The 17963-nt window shown below is 33.7% G+C and overlaps 2 protein-coding genes across 2 annotated transcripts; one reads left to right on the top strand and one right to left on the bottom strand.

Moving 5' to 3' along the window:
* Positions 1–9551, bottom strand: LOC110711370 (uncharacterized methyltransferase At2g41040, chloroplastic-like). Its single transcript, XM_021889742.1, has 10 exons — positions 9547–9551; positions 8776–8884; positions 7438–7535; positions 7222–7362; positions 6742–6823; positions 6312–6505; positions 6094–6205; positions 5385–5489; positions 4525–4679; positions 1–223 (listed from the first exon to the last, which is right to left on the bottom strand). Exons 1-9 carry the CDS (start codon positions 9549–9551, stop codon positions 4551–4553), a joined length of 975 nt encoding a protein of 324 aa, XP_021745434.1. The 3' UTR covers positions 1–223; positions 4525–4550.
* A 687-nt stretch (positions 9552–10238) lies between these two features.
* LOC110711373 (protein CHLORORESPIRATORY REDUCTION 6, chloroplastic-like) lies at positions 10239–12276 on the top strand. Its single transcript, XM_021889744.1, has 4 exons — positions 10239–10578; positions 10704–10829; positions 11661–11869; positions 11974–12276. Exons 1-4 carry the CDS (start codon positions 10335–10337, stop codon positions 12187–12189), a joined length of 795 nt encoding a protein of 264 aa, XP_021745436.1. The 5' UTR covers positions 10239–10334; the 3' UTR covers positions 12190–12276.
* The last annotated feature ends 5687 nt before the right edge of the window (positions 12277–17963 follow it).

Genomic DNA, 17963 nt, shown 5'->3' with positions numbered 1-17963 from the left:
ATGATATTTAGTTTTTCCATGATAAAAAAAGAATATACATATAAAAGTCGACAAAAGTAGAGAAAATGACCAATTGGGTAATTTGATCATGATTATTATTATATACATTTTGACAGTAATTGATTATTATATACTAGCATCAGCATATCACTATGTCGATGTAATGACTTAATGAAAGAGCTTTTCTGTATCACTCCATGCTCACTGCCATACAATGCTGTTCCTGTTACAAGAAAAAGTTGTTATGATCGATCTTAGCTCTTAAGCTTTTCAGACATGTTTCAGTATTTCATAAATACTTCGTAGAGAAGAAAATGGCCCGTCTGAAATCAATGTTGCCTATTTCATAATTGCTTATTTTGAGTTTTACTATAACAGAATTTCGCTACAGTTTTAAGTACTATTAATTCCAGACAAAAGAGAGGTACTTAAAACTCGATCAGATTTTAAAAAGATGTTATCTTCATCGTCCGGATTTAGTTGACATATTACGGAATATTAGTTTGAATAACACTATTAACGTGACAGCAGTTCGGAAAAGAGGAAACAGGCAATCCTCGATTAAAAAAACATGGTGGAAGGTCAGACTAACTCACAACTTGAACAATTATAACCTAGCAAGGAGTTGTAAGACTTGTACCAGAGAACATATATCAATATTCAGTCAAAAATCATCACAATTCAGTCATCTGATATATACCATCCATATTTCTCAATGAAAATTGCTTATCAATTGTTATTGTATTTGAAAATTGTTTCATATCTTTAATATTCAAAGATTGAGATGTTATGACAACTAATTTCACACGAGAATTGAGTAATAGTATGTCAATGTTGTATTGGATACTAGTAAATCCGTAAATAAAAGAGCATATTGATATTAATATATCAATCTAATATTGGACAATGCAAAAGATAATGGCTTTCTGTATTGAGACCAAGGAATCACAACCTTCTCTACCTCGTTCCCAAAAAGAAAGATATAAATTGACCCCTTGGAGCCAACCTCCCCCAAGATTCTCACCAAAGGACAATGATATTGTAATCAATCAAATGATGTAAGGTTTCTAATTAACCTGTGTGTTGGAGTTACCATTTCTCCACATCTTAAGAAACCTAATCCCACGAAAACAGTGTACTACAACAAGGGAAAACTACAAAGAAAATCAGTTATGGAGGGTGTAACTTGGATATTATATGAGAGGGACTCCGGACTTGGCTATTAGTGTTTAAACACTTAACACAAGTATTTTACAAGTATTGAGGTAAGATGATGAGTCCGAGTAACATAGGGCATAGGCCACAATAAAGCGAGTACTAAAGATTACTCCAAATTAGTGTATGCCTAAGAAGGGGCCTTCTCCTGGAAGCAAAGGTAACAAGGAAAGGGTGTAGTGTAACAAAGTATAAACAATCAAGAGCAGCATAATAAATACTTGAAAAGGAGGGCATGAATACAGAGAGAAGTACACGTGTGTGTACCAAATATATAGCCATGAAATCTAGCTTTAAACACTTTCTAGTCTTGTAGCCTAAAAAGCCAAGGAAGGTATAAATCCACTTATAAATATCTCTGAATCTTAATTAAGTGCAAAAGCAAATAAAAGCCTTATCAAAGAAAACTCTGTTTTTGTAACAAAAGGCCATTTCTAATATTCACTAGTGAGACAGAGGGTGTAGCAGAAGAGTTGCCAACCCCACGTGCCATCAAAAGCCGAAAGATAGAGAGAAGCTATTATTGCATGGATGAACCTCACGTGCAAGGGATCCTATGTCCTCCTGACTTACTTCTCTAAACACATTTATAAAATACCATACATATTATATTTTATACTAATCTATTCCTTGATTTTATACTAATCTATTCATAAGCTTCTCTAATGAGAGTGGTCCTTGGACTCTTCAAATATTCCTTATTTTTAATTCATTCATTATATCTATTATAATATGGTTTTTGTTTCTACTATGTCAATATTTTAATTTGGTCAATGGTCAAAGATCTATATAACCTAAAGTACACACCTTTAAGGTGGGGGAAGACTCATGATGATGATGATTATCATCATGATGGTATTTCAGGATGCTCTAAAGAATGTGGATTATGAAATTGGAGTATCAACTACCTAGTATCAAGGTTTGACACAGTTGGGTTTAGCCAGGCTTTTCTGACTGTCGGGCTAGCTGTGAGGTGGATCTGTACTCAGATTCAATGCTCGAAAAGGGTGAAGGGTTATGGTTAGGACTTCAAACTGTTGGACCATGGCCTGAGATAGGCGGGTTGGTCGATATTAACAGTTTTAACAAAAAAAAAAACCTATGCCCAATACCCTGACTGATAAGGTAGGAATCTCTTATGCAGCCAATATTTTGGTTGGAGCTCTCTAGTATAAATTCTACTAGACACAAATTTGATATGAAATGTGTCTTTGAATAACAAATTTTTTCACTTCATTGGACAGCTGAATGTAAGGCGGAGTATATCAAAACCTCACACCTGTGCGCACTTCTAGGGCAGGATTCGGTGTCCAAAATATTGGACCTTGGCATTACCAGTATTTGGCACTTGAATTCAAGTCAGGGTAACACAGGATATCACTAACAAACTCTAAGCCTTATTTTTAAATATAAATAGTCCTGTCACAAGGTATTATGAATCTGGTCTCATATGAAGAATCCACATAATATAATCAGATGGATTATAGTATGGTTTCCTTAAACAAATACTGAAGTGCCAGCTTAAGGACTCAAAAGCTTGTAGAGAGAGAAGCAATCCAAGTAAATACAGATGAATATGATTAAACAGAAGAGCCAGTAATTATGTAATTGAGGGTGATAATGGAAATGGAGAGTAATAAAGACGGGCTAATACAAGAATAAAATACATGATAGAAAGAATAACATAAGGTATCCTAGTATGGGATGCAGGAGGGAATCTCTATGCAACTCTTTCTGCCTCTCTCCCCTCAACTCTCAGACTCACAAACTTTGTTCTGTTAACAAATGGGTTTTTTTTTTTTTTTTTTTTTTTGAAAAAAACGTTTGCTTATAGTCCTACACATGTGCTTTCCTAAATTTACCAGTTTACATGCCACTCTTTTGTCCTTGAAACAATCTCACGTGATAGAGCCTTTCACTGGGTCAGTAATCAGCTGTCCTAAAGCTTAGTCAATGAGTTTTTATCTTTTCAAAAAGAGATCAAGAATTTACTGTACTAATTATGTTCTCTAATGACATCATATTAATAAAATATTTGAGATCAAGAGTTTTTATCCCACTTGCCATGGCTTGATTCAGTTCATAGTATGATAGTAATCATCTTTCTAGTAGAAATCCACATCTTAGTTTCACAATCCTCACTCTAAAGTACTAATGTCCATGCCCACCCAATTGGCTCCAGAGTGACAGCCCCTGTGAGAGGGATTCCAAACCCAGTCCAACTTGGAAGTTGGAGCTTGAAATGATAAAAATTGACCACCTAATCTCAAGGTTGAAAGATGAAATCTCTATCTTGACTCATTGAGCTCTCGCGTAAGTCTCTACACCATCAATCAATTTGATTATCAAATATAACAGCCCCCATTGTTACTCAAACATAAGAAAAGGAATAGGATCAATTTCATTGTGTGTGGTATTTATTTTGACATTTGTAAATTCCCCAAATAATGCGTAAAATTAATAACCTTGAAAACACATATAGAATGTCATATCAAACAAGGTGTAATGTTTCTTTGCCACCCGTATCTGAATGTGACTAAATTTGGTTATTCAAATACTCAATATCCTAATTTATTGATAAGTTGATGTTTCCCAAACTAACTATTGATATTATGATGTTCGCAACATCAATTTAGATCCCTAAACTAGGACGTATGTGATTTAGGTAACACCATGTGAACATATTAAGATTGCAAACAAGCTTAGGCGCTCAAACGGGGCTGTGGAATACTCAGAATTGGAAACAAAGATAAGCAGCAAATACCTCAAGAGAGAGTGCACAATCTTATCTAACTAAGAAAAGAAAAGGAACAATATTTGATGCCATCAGGGATCTTTGTGTCAGCATCTGAACCCTTGGAAGGTGCCACATCTCTGACATATTAACTTTTTGAGGGGTATAAATTTGAAAGCTAGAATCTAAGACCTGATAGCAACCCTATATATTCTTATTCATATTAGGGACATCTCTTGGTAAGTTGGTATGCCTACATTTACTCAGAAATGGCAAAAACAAGCTCTAGTAGCTTCTTCAGTGCAGTTTAAAAGCATTAATTTAGTCACCTCTTCTGAACTCATTGGAACCAATATTATAACTCAGTCACCTAAATGAAAGGTTGAACTATCCATAACCTAGTCATTATCAACCCCAAATTAAGGTTAGATTGTTAAAATACTATTTTAATGACACAACTACAACTTACTGAAATGATGGCTTAAAGTGAATAGTCTTTTCAAAATCTGTGCCGTAATATAATCTCTAAACATCAAATAAATTCAAAATCAAAGGAATAATAAAGCCTCACATACCGTTGAGTTCAAGAATGACAAAAATCTCAGGGTTTCCGTGCAGAGAACATAATAAATGACTGTTGAACCTTGCTTGAGTAGTCAACAAGGCCACAAGATTTACATAAATCCTCAATTTCCTCCTCTATCAGGTAGCTGTAGGGCTGAGCAATCCTCTGAAAATTTAAATAAGGATGAGGCAATGCACAAAAAATTAGTGAGTTACAATTTAGAAAGCACATAATACAGGACATGCAAACCAAATTAGTAATAACAATCACTTTTTTTCCTTTAAATTTCTGAAAATGAAAGCAATTTTGTTTAAATGCCAATATTTTATATTTTTGAAAAGAAGGAAAGAAAAGGTGTTAAATGTCAGTTACTCAGTTTTACATAGGATTAGGCGGTTAGCAGTTCAGATTTCACAGTCAATACTTCTTGAATTGCTTTAGCAATTCTTATAAGTGAGTAGGTTTTTTTTAAGATGACGTTAGCTGGCCCTGAAACATGCATTTAGAGTACAATATTATCCATTTTGTTCATACTAATATAATTCTAAAGCCAGGATATCCCTCAGTGGCTCAGAATACTCATATAGATGCCATCCAAACAAACTACGTATGCATAGAAATGCTGATTTCTTTATTTGTCCTCAAGGCATGGAGAAGCCTAAGTAAAGGTGTTTGATGAGCAAGATCACTATCAGCAGATTTGGCATTGTACTATCCAGTACAAAGCCAGCAAAATATACGAGAAGTTCATCGCAAGAAAATTCTTGAGAGTGCAGCAAAATACAAGAACAAAGGAGGCAAGCACAAACTGCATAGGTACAAGTGAAGTCATACAACCAAAAGTTGCAATACAAACAGCAAAACTAATACCTCTCTAAGAGGCCTTATCAGTGGAGATGTTGAAGATGTGTATCTGAGAAAAGTAGTTCCCACAAAGATCCCTCCACTCCGCAATGTACGGGCAATGTCAGCAATCTGATATGCATACCAATAGTCCAATACCATCCCTTAGAGTAGATAACTTATGTCAAAATAACAGACTGATATAGTTGAAGCATTTTGTCCACAGAAAAAGCAACAGAAGAAGACAGGTGATAATATGTCTTATGACTTATGAGACTTCTCTTATAACGAACAAAATTCTCTTTGTTGGAAAATTGTTCAGCTACCTGAACCATGCTACATTCAGTTTAAATTGAAGACCTCTACTCCTAGCTCACAGCGGTATGAAGACTACTTCCCATTATCAACATTTTCAAAATAATCCTCATAAATGTTATTATGCACCAATCCCCTTGATCAAACTAATAACCTATATGAATTAACTCATCCGCTAACAAGATGAAATGGGAGACTCCTGTTCCAAGAGAAATAACATAGGAAATGCTTGATCTCGTATACCAAATATTCTAGCATTAAAAAACCTAGTCTCTCTCTGAACCTCTCACATAGTACAGAGAGAGCAAAGTGGGAATACATACATGTGAGTTGTTATTTGCAACTGAAATCATCTTAACAAGGGAATTCATAAAAGGATCTGCAGAATTCAATACTGGCACTTGCATGATAGAAAACTTACAGCATTTGAAGGAGATGGCCGGCAATGTAAGGCAGCGCCAGCATGAATGGCATCAATTGATGCTGGTGGAAATGGTAGCCTAGCAACATCTGCCCTCACAAGAGCAAGATTGCTGCAAAGTTACTTGTGGCTTACAATAAGCAAAGCAGACATGGATCATCAAAAATCAAAAGCTATACCAAGACAAAAGAGCACTATAAAGATAGAGGAAGCTTTACTTAGATAAAGTGGGATCCTCCTTCTTAGTGAAATTATAACATTGGCGAAGCATATTTTCAGAGAAGTCAAGAGCAACCACTCCAGAATAGATGCCACACTTGGCAAATTTTCGAGAGAACAGCCCACTTCCACAGCTAACATCAACCAGTAGGCCACCTTCGACAGGTTTAAAGTACTCCTGAGCCATTTTAAACTGCATATGACACAGGACTAGATCAGTATATTATACTTGTATAGACTAGGTAATGAATACACAATAAACAGGAAAAAAAAAAAAAAAAAAAAAGGTCCGTAATAGTCCTGTATCAACTAATGAATAATTCTGTATCGTGACATTTCCACTGATTCGCTCTCTAATTTAAAAGCATAGGCTTTGGAGATGAGTTTCATGCTCTACTTTTCTAAAGAGGTACAAGAATGTGGACTAACCTCTTCCTCTGGACCTGGAAAACCACTTCGGTTAAAATTCTGGCGCCATCCCCGTTCATACAGAAAAGACACAAATGGACTCCTGTTTAATTGGCAAGTTGGGTTAAGAATTAACTCACAGAACTAACAAAGTTGCTAGCTAGATAATTAAGGCAAAAGTAGCAAACTACAGGGACAGATAAGTGAGATTACTCTAAACAAGAAGTATATGACAAAAATCAGCAAAGATTATATTACTAATAATGGCAGGTTAAACTAAATCAATGAAAGAGATGCAGAAGAGAGCTGTGTAACATCACAGCATCGGCATATAAGACCTAAATTTTGAGTTTCCATACTATCAGAAGTGGTTGATTATGATAATTTTATAAAATAAGGAGTGATTTGGCAGCAATTTAAGGTTCCACACCTAAATACCTAATATACAATACAATATATAAGTAGAACATCACCAAAAGAAAAATAGACATGGACATATACCGGAATAGTTCCGTGCTGGTGGGTTTAATTTCTGCATACTCCTCTGAGCCTGAAGTCACTGTAAGATCCAAGTAAATGTTTTTACTTGAGTATGACTTGTTGCAAGTTTTACATTTAAAGCCAGACCTATAAATTGCTTCCCTGAAATTCATAGTACGATATGAGTCAAAGGTCTCACTCAACTAACATGAATCAATGGTCAGCACACATACTTACAAGTTCAGGCCTGGGGGACCTCTCCTTATCAAAGGTTCATAACATATTGGACAAGCCAATAAATCTTTTTGTACAGCAGAGGTTTTTGAAGTTGCTTCCTGCAATTGCAAACAGAAATTATAATTCTTGTACAGCAACTCAGTAAGCAAGCTTTAGTTTCCAACACCTTAAGGAGTTAAGGATAAGGGAATTATAGAAGACATGCTTCCCAAAACTAAAGCACACAACACTCATCACAGTGGCAAGCCTAAAGTTAAGAGTTGCTCTCTCAGGTGATAAAGCCATGGACCCACATGGTTCTCAACAACACAATTTCACATGGTAAGATAAGCTGAAACAGCCATATCAAAATCCAAATGCAACTTCCCAATTTCCACTAATCACTGTCAATGGTATGAGGCTATGAGCCATACAAAGAAATTCTAAAATCCGATGAATACGTAAACCCTCCTTGTCAGAAAGTACCCCTTCCGACCACAATTTAGAGCAATGGAGTAATGAAGTGGGTTTGAAAATGATTCAACTTTCACAAAAGATCTCCTTTGTTGATTCTTTGTCATATCCTTGGTTTAAATCACATTAAGTTAAAAAATTAAAACCGAGGGAGTAATATCTTAATTATAATTTAGCATATCTAGCCGAATTAGTATTCTTCATGAATTAAATGTTTGATGTTTGACATATTGCATACTTAAGATTTAACTAGCATAATGCCCTATTATGCTAATTCCCAAACATGCTAGTTCAAACTCAGTCCCTCCAGTCACCAAACTATGTACATTTGGAACTATTGCGCTCAATCGTAGTTGCAATCATTGTTGCTATTCTTGCTAGTCTTTGGATTACCACATAAAATGACAATACTCCCTCTGTCCTAAATTGTATGCACCATTTTCCATATCGAAATGTCCTTTGGTATGTCTGTCCTCTGAACGGGCGTATAGTCCATCATTTTTCTCTCGCATCAACTATATATGAGCCCAATACTTTTATTCACAATTTCACCCATCCAATTATTCAAAACTGTGCCAAATACAAATGGTGCAAGCAAACAATTTAGCTGAATTGCCAAAATATGACATAATTAATCAAACAATCCAAAATTCTCAACATGTACAAACTTCCACCAAAAAAAATGAACATGTATCATTGCACAACTTCTAAAAAATATTAATCCCACAAAATTTCATCTTTCATCTCTTGTTTCAAAGAAATGATGAATAATTCCATATCCAAGTAATACCCAATTGCAAAATCATGATTATAATGAGTAAACAAGAATAACAATCAACAATAACAGCAAAAAAAGGGGGTAAGAAGAGGGTGTGAGACAATTACCGAAAAGTCAAGGGCAATTGCTGAAGTAGCTTGAATCGAAAGGCGGGAACGGTAACGGAAGAAGCAGGAAGAGGAAGGAGATTGCCGGAATTGGGGAAATGAGGCCCAACTTTAGTTGGATTTATGAATGATAATGAACAAGAAGCCATGCTAAGCTAATTGCTACACACACTCAAAGAGACACTCTTTTTTCTTTATGAATTGTGTGAATTTGTCTCTGTGAGTGTGTTTCTGTGGAAGTAACGACCGCAACGAATGCTATTTTCTGCCCTCTATTTCTAAAAAATTTCAGTTCAGTTCAGTTCAGTTTAGTTCAGTTTTATGCATTTTAATTTTTCAGTTCAGCTCCAATCAGTTCAGTTCAGTTTAGTTCAGCTCCAATCAGTTCAGCTCAGTTCAGTAAATATGAACACGCCCATAATCGGTCAAGGCATGAATTAGATAGTTAAAACCCTTGGAATACTTTGACGGTTAATTTTATTGAGCCTAAAAAAGTTTAAATTAGGCGAATTTAGTATACTAAGGGTTTGTTCTCATTGACTGAACTCAGCTGAACTGAACTGAACTGAGCTGAACTGAATTGAAATGAAATGAATATTTTATAAGAGAAGAAAATTAGGAGCTGAACTTAACTGAACTGAACTGAACTGAATTTCAACGTAAGAGAACAGACCCTAAATCAGACCTTTTAAATTGATAGTCACGAGGTAAAATGGATGATTCAACCATTCAAATGGCTTTCAGAGTATTATATTGATCCATGAGAAGCACCTCATTTTTATTTTTTTTCTTCTAAGCCCTGAAAAATAAATAAAACAATCCAAAAATAATGTGTCTGTATATCTGATGGCCTAAAAAAAGATGTTTGGAACCATAATAGAGCTAACAATATAATAAGTCTAAGGAATCCCAAGTCTAATAACTCTATTAAGAACATAAAATAAGTTTGATTCAATTATGAACATATTGGAAGATTTTGGGATCTGGTGTCGCAAACTCAATTGGTTGTAGGGGGTTGCTTCTAGGGTCAAATATATAATATTCTCTTAGTATTGTTTATAATCTTGTATAACTAGTCGGTCATATAAAGGCGCGTGGGGGCTTTGATTTAATGGAGGGAGAAGTGTACGTAAGTAGATCCCATGTCACAAGCTCTATTGATTGTAGGGATTGAAATGCATCCCAACGTCATATGATATTTTTTTTAATATGGAGTATTGTTTAGAATTGAGTATGACTACTAGTCAGTCATGTAAAGGCATGTGGCGGTTTTGGTTTAATGAAGGGGGAAAATGTACGTAACTGGCAAAATTAATTATTATGAGAAAAGGTAAATGGTTCCAACCACTCAAATGATGCTTAGTGTTTGGGGTCTCAAAGGGTCTGAGAAACACATTGTCCTCTTTTCCTCTTTTCATCCAGACCAGAAACTAGGAAAAAAATATGTCCCACATAGTTTTTGAAGCGTAACGAAAAGAGGGGGGAGAGAAGGATAGAGGATAAAGTAAAAGCAATGGACCAACCATTTTGTAGGCACACCAAAGGAACGAAGAAATCCCATGGTTGGCTACACAGCACCTGGAATTCCAGTCCATCCATCTTCCATTGTTGGACAAACTCCTCCAAAATATACGACTAATTCATTATGCTTACCAAACACTACTACTTCATCATTTCCTTTTCTCTCCAACTTACCAAGCAGTTTTATTAGAAGCAGCACACAACACCATGTTGTACCCAAAGTATCCTTTAATCCACAAGGCAACTATGATCTCTCCCTCCTTGACGACGATGACCTTCAAGGTATTTAATTTAACACTACCTCGCATTATTTTTGTTTGTTTTACGCTGTTAGTATGATTATTGATTCCCAATAGAGAGAGTATGTATTAATTGTTTATTTCAACAACGGCGGTATGTACGTTCAGCTAAAGCTCCAGAGCCAATGCCCCCAAAAGAAGGAAGATATGAAGTGATGATAGACACTGATGTCATTCGACGCCTAGACTTAACCCCTTTCCAATCTGCCACTAACATTTCCTCACCTTCCTCCGGTAATTCTTTCTTTCATTTCTTATCAACATTTTTGTACTAGTATGCATTTGTGACTAGGGTCTGTTCTCATCGACTGAACTCAGCTGAACTGAACTGAACTGAACTGAATTGAGCTGAACCTGAACTAAACTGAACTGAGCTGAACTGAACTGAATATTTTATAAGAGAAGAAAATTAGGAGTTGAACTGAACTGAGATGAGCTGAGCTGAATAGAACTGAACTGAGCTGAATTGAACTGAATTTCAACGTAAGAGAACAGGCCCTAAATTCATTATACTTAATTAAGTTATCCATTTTTATCTATATAATCGTGGGGTTCAAATTTTCCAAGTCGATCATATAGCCCTTGATGGTTATATGGTTACAAAATTGATACTTACTAGTTGAGAATTTATGACAAAAATTATGTTTTGTATCATTCCATAGACATTACATATTTAGTATTCCATAGACATAACATATCAATTTTATGAAGTATTTAGTAGTGTATTAATTTGAATTCTGTTCGTTTCGGTAAAGGATACACATACAATCTTACTTTGTCATGTTTTTTATTGGCTACAATAATGGGCCCATGTTCCATTAGAATTCAATTTATATTTGACTCATAATTTTCTCCCTTTTTTTAATGATGTGTCAAATTTCTAGTGGTGTTGTATGTAGGGACAACATACAATGATTGTATGCATACTAGCTGTTGTTACGTTTCATTGAACACGTATATGTAGTATTTTGTGCAATTGTGCCACCCAAGCAAGTGCTGCAAGTGTATACTAGGAGTAGCTTAGATTGGAGCTTAATTAATTAATTAGTACTTGTATAATTGTAGTTGATCCCGAGGAGTATTTGGAACGTACAATAGGATTCACTATAAACTACCAAAGGGAGGATCCGTACGATCAACGGGAACTATCTGAATTCCCGGAGATAAGACTTTGGTTTGTGAGGCTTGATGCCACTTATCCTTGGCTTCCCCTTTTGCTTGATTGGCGCGCTGGAGAACTTGCTCGTTATGCTGCTATGCTTGTTCCTCATCAGGTACACTAATTATGACACGTGTTATTTATTATCGTATTTGGCCCTTGTATGTGGGTCTTATTAATTGGTTATTGATAACTTAACATTATAAATTTAATTTGTAGATGAGTATGAGAATGGGTGTGGTGTTCAACCCAGAGGCATTGGAATTGTTTATTATGAAGAAAGTGTTTACAATATACCCTTGGTTGATGCAACAAGGTTTTTCTAATTCAAAGGCTAGATTGAAATCCAAGGACATGGCTCGGATGCTTGGTTTTGGAATTGGGGACGAATTGTTCGACTTGATCGATCAGTATCCCATTTCTTCACTTGATTAGCCATATATACACTTTTTATGTAAACATTATCTCCAACTTATATAATATTTAAAGATGTATAAAAATCATCATATTTGAGATGGAAAATTAGTAGTTTTCTTTTTTTTTCTTTTTTTTTTTTTTTTACTAATATGTACTGCCTATTAAATGACACGAATAATAACTTATGTAGTATGTCAGAGTTCATAAATTATCAACAAAAATACCAAATCTGAGAGAAATTAACAGAGTAAGAATTACGATAGGAGGTTACATAATGTTCAAAAGAAATAATTATTGAAATAATGAAGAGTATGAAGAGCAATCATGGTATCACAAGCCTCTTGTTTTAAATAGCGTCTCAATTCAACTCAATTGTTTGCAAATGAATCTTAAAGATAGGAGAACTGGAGAAGTAGTAGATTAGCTTCATTGGTTTTGATTTCTATTACCGTATTTATTGTACTAATTGTTCATAAAGTTACTTTTTTATAGGTTAGGGATTGACTAAGATCGTTTGCTAGAGTTAGGAGACATGCTTGGAAATGAACATGAGAATTACGGGTCAATGGGTTAGACATCCCATCAATTGGGCCAAGCCCACTCTTTATTGTATCACAATATCTTTGGCCAATAAAATATGGTGTTCTATCAAAAGCCAAAACAAAAATCACATTTTTAAAAGATGACATGGGCTGTAATAATATTATCCACTTGATCTTCGACAATATCTTGTGGTAAAGAGCTAGAGCAACACAAATGGCACAATAGTGAGTTATGAGCTGCCGACCTGCCGTACATGAAATCGTATTAAAAACTTGGTAAGGTTTCTAAACAAATACGATGGGCATGTCCGCTCTTTTTAACCAATCAACAAAATACTTAAACATCATTTGCTAATTAGGAGGCGTGATGGACCGCTACCTGGTATGGTCCATACCAAGGGACAAAAACACTATAAAAACCAATAATAACAGTATAAAATTAATAATAACAGTATAATACAAAAATACCCTCTTTTCTTTTTCCTCTATCTTCGTTGAAAATCTCGCTGGAATAATAACAGTATAGAATAAAAAATAACAATACAAAATTATTAAATTTATTATTTCATTTATGATGTCAGCAAGTTAGTTATAACTAACTAATGTATAAATAGCTTAGTCTTCACTTATTCTGATTTGTACAAAACATTTTTCTTACAAATCAATATACTTTTCTCTCGATTCTTCCTCATTCTCTCTACATTTCTATATGGTATCAGAGTTGAATCTCACTTGAGATTAGGGTTCTAGATGAGCCAAATATATACAAAAGATTGGTTGGCATATTATTGTATCTTGGAATTACAAGACCAGACTTATATCATAGATACTAGTATGAAAATTTTGTTAAGGATGAGGTTATGCCGTAAATTAGCCATAAAATCAACCACATGGTTAGCTAATTTTTTAAGCTTAAGCATTGATAGAAATCTCAATGTCTATAACTAATAAACTTTCATAATCCATCATTATTGTTCACACTTCACATACTAGCTTGTCGATGTTACCATTGCAATGCTTTTGTTGAACTTGTAGGACATACTTCATCGAGGGTCTTAATATTCCTTTCCAAAACTAGTTGAAGATCGGCTTATTTGATTTTCCAACAATCAACATCAATAATTGTTCAAAGGCTAATAGGTAGGTTATCCTTAAGGATTGATTTGACTAATGTTTTTCGATCTATATACTCCATTCATTTTTTTTCTTTTTCTTTTTTTTTCATGCAATGCATGCTTATTGCTTACATATTGACTATAAGCTTTTGGTCATTATTATTACATGCTAAGTTTCTTGGTTGCTTCTTCACTGTTTTGTTGGTCACATCACATATTAACAATTTTTTTGTGGTAATATGAAAAGCAATTATTGTTGTACTATACATACATTTTAAGTTTATAGTCTATCATCTTATCAATTATTCAAAATATATTGAAATATATTAATAATTAGAATAATGGTTCTTGCAAGAGAAGATATCCATACGTAAGATATTTGCAAGCATGACATTACATAGAAATGTATTTAGAGTACAAAATTTTGTAAGAGTAAGAGCCATTCTAAAGAGTAATGAAAAAGCTCTTGCGTTTATGGCCAAACACGAATAAGAGCCTGAAAGAGATTGATTGTTGCCTTTCTCATTGATTTACCTTGAGTATAAATACACAATTACAAGAGATATACTAGGAAACTAACTAGCTACAAACTAGGCTAGGATAAATACAATTACCAAACTAATTATATACAAAGTCAAACCGAATATATATTCATATATTCTAACAGAGCCCTGTTCATTCTCACCTTATTTATTTAAGCGACAGTAAAATAAACTTTACTGAACTGAAAATGATTTTATTAAACTTAAATTATTTTTATATCTGAATTGATCTTGTAAGAGATCTGCGACAGACCGAATACGTTTATGTTTCAAATGATTCATATCATCAAGTGTACCCATTCCAAATTTCATTCCAATCAAATGATTAAACTGAAAATATCTTTATTAAACTTAAATAAATTTTTTATTGAATTGAAATTAATTTTACTCGGTATTTTTACTATATGTTCTCGATTAGATTTATTTTTTAAAATGCTTCAAAAAATATTGTTTTTTAATATAACTGATTTTTACTAAATTGATATTATTTTATCGAATAGTATTTTTCATTCTAAGGTGAAGAGAACAAGGTATAATCTAATTTGATGAATAATTGTTATGGAAAAGCTAGTATTGAAAATGCCAAGCAAAAAAAGAAAAGAAGTATACTACTAACCCTTACAACACTAATAAAATAACTTTATGATGGTTGGTCACACGGTGTGGGAGTGTGACTGGTCACGTATGTATAAAAGTTAGTGAAAAGTTAAAACATATCTATTGAGGACAATGATCTTGTGGGGGAAGCCAAAGATTTGCCAGAAATTAATGTGTGATTATAATTCATGCAATTGGAAATCATGCAGTATATATTTAGTACGACCTTCTATCAACATGGATTATGTGGAATTATGGAGTTTTCCTGTTTGGTTGGGAACTGTTGGGACACAATTAACTCTTCTGCTTACACCAAGCCATGAACATATCTTACAATTTGTGACACAAGGGACCTCTTTGAGCTGGACATACTATTTTACTAACCCACTCTATTGGCTGGCTAATTAGCCCTTCTCGACCATCTTACAATGTCCAATACATATTATAATAAGTCTGCCTATACCGATTGTGTATGGGAGGTGTTACAAGCATGATGGAATACGATTTGCTATACTAGGCAATTGGCATATATATTATCATCTAGACATCTACGGAGTACATATTGCATACCTTATATTCTGCTATTTCTTATCTGAATGTGTCTCATCATACTCATTACCATTAACATTAAATAATTGAATAAAGTTATTTATGGAACGACGAAGGGACGGAGGAAGTATATATAATTGAAACAATGCTCCTTTTAATCCAAGCGCTTTAATAAAATTGCCCGCCACTCGTGTACAAATCATTGAAGTGCCTAAACTTTTTGCTTCATCCTTCAAGTACAAAGGTGTGGTAGTAAATAAATAAATTATTAATTCCACAATTTTCATTTAAAGAGCTTCATAGTAGTAGTAATTGGAATTTGAGAAATGTGGACATCTTTAATTTTGCATAGCTTAGGCAAAATACAGTGGGTCCATTTATTAAAAATATGTAAAATGATATACTTATTTTCCACCTATAACAAGAGAAAAAGACAACCCTAATAATTTGTTTGTCATGGGAATTAAGTAACAAGCGAAAGTGGAAGACAATGTGGAATCCTATTTTATTAAGAGTTTAATTAAACTAGATCGTAGGAACACACACCCTTTTCTTCAAGTGTCAATGTTTTGTCAATACTAGACACATTCACATAAATTCATGTATATTTGCCCTTGTATTAATCCATATGTGTGGGCTTAGCTTGCTCTTATAATGGGTTATACGTAGTATATATTTTGCAATTTTATACGTGTAGATTTTTTAACCTAAATACAAAACATTATTATGTAGTTAATTAGTTACACACTTACACCAATATATTTTATATATACAAATGGAATATTAATTTTGTAATGAAATCAATAACAAAGAATTAGATATTTGGGATTATTGACATAATATAGTGCATATCAAACCTCCCAAATGACCAACAACGGAGTGTTCTATATATTTTCTATTTCATCAACTACCTTATTTTTTAGGCGTGATAAATATAATCTTTAACTTCTGTTGATGAATTCATTTAATTAAATATTGAAATGGAAAAAGATGGTAAAAACGATGGCAAGTATAGTCTAATCAATTTACTGAATTGATGACAAATATTCGGTAGGGTTGGACATTAATTGTCAACATGTATAGTTTTAATAGCCATATGTAAGATATTTTGAAGATTCATGATATATGGTTGGAATAGGTAAGGTGGTTGTTGATTGTCCTAAAAGAATGTACATTAAACAGTACATTACAATCACTTATTACTACTTGGCATATTTATAGAGTACGTAAATTTTTACCCACAAAATTGATAGGGGTGATATAACAGTTCTATGGTGGGGGGCATCAATCCCATTGATTAGACTTTTAACTGATGACTTTAAATTATGGTTAATAACTTAATAACAGAAGAGACAAAACATACTTACAAATTTAATTGTGATGTGTGTCACATAACATATAGATACCTACAATATAAATGGAGTATTATCATTTGGGATTTTTTGGTGTATCATATAAATTTTAAGCTCAATATATGCAACACTTGCATTAATATGTGTTCACACTTAGAAATTAAAAGGCAGCATCATATATATGAAGGATTAAAGCCAAAATAAGGTCTTAAGAAAGACTAGTCATATGGTTTGCATGTAGCAAAGTTGATGAAGGGATAAAGGAAACGTGGAAGCATGAAAGAACATAGTTTGCCCCATCCAAATTAGTCTATTTTCTAACATCCCACCCCATGTTACCTAACTAGCTGTGGACCTTCTCATTGATCATCTGAGTTTCCTCTTATTTTTACGTCATTTGACCTAAAAAGTGAGTTTAAGTGAAAAAAAGGGATAGAGGGAGTACTATGCAAAACTAAACTCCACATAGTCCTATCGCATGCTATGGATTATGCACTTGATCATTTTTATCATTCGACAAGTCTTTCAATAAAGTTGGTTCATCTCTGATGTACCTCTTTTCAAATAAATCTATATCAATAAGAAAACATTGTTTTAAGTTTAACAAATTAAGAATGACATGCATCAATAATTCAATATGCATATATATATTACACCGTCCCATAACACACCATCCCTCTTCAATCTGGCATTCCGGCCTCATGGTTTAAAATCTTTAAATACTAATAGGGACTGATACAAATTGGTCTTTTACCATAAATAAACAAATAAGTAAAAATAAAAAGTTAGAACACAATTTGATTTATTCATTAGACAATTTTAGTTCATGCCCACAAATTAGGCAACTAGGTCACTTCAAGTGTCCCCCATAAACCCTTCTCTCTTTTATCCTGGTTGCTGATTTATTTAATTTTTTTCAATAAATAAAATGGAATACACAAGTTAAATAAAGAACCTGAAAGATGATTAGAGGATAAATACATAAAGGATATAATATTTACTTATTTTTTTCCCCTCATATATATCAATGCTTAGCTTATTGAATTGTGCCTTTAGCTTGCCTTTATACACCTTCATGCTATTTTTTTTATCATA

The sequence above is a fragment of the Chenopodium quinoa genome, unplaced genomic scaffold, assembly GCF_001683475.1.
Source record: "Chenopodium quinoa cultivar QQ74 unplaced genomic scaffold, ASM168347v1, whole genome shotgun sequence".
NCBI lineage: Eukaryota > Viridiplantae > Streptophyta > Magnoliopsida > Caryophyllales > Amaranthaceae > Chenopodium > Chenopodium quinoa.
The sequence above is the reverse complement of the archived record's forward strand: the minus strand, read 5'-3'. Positions and strand labels throughout refer to the sequence as shown.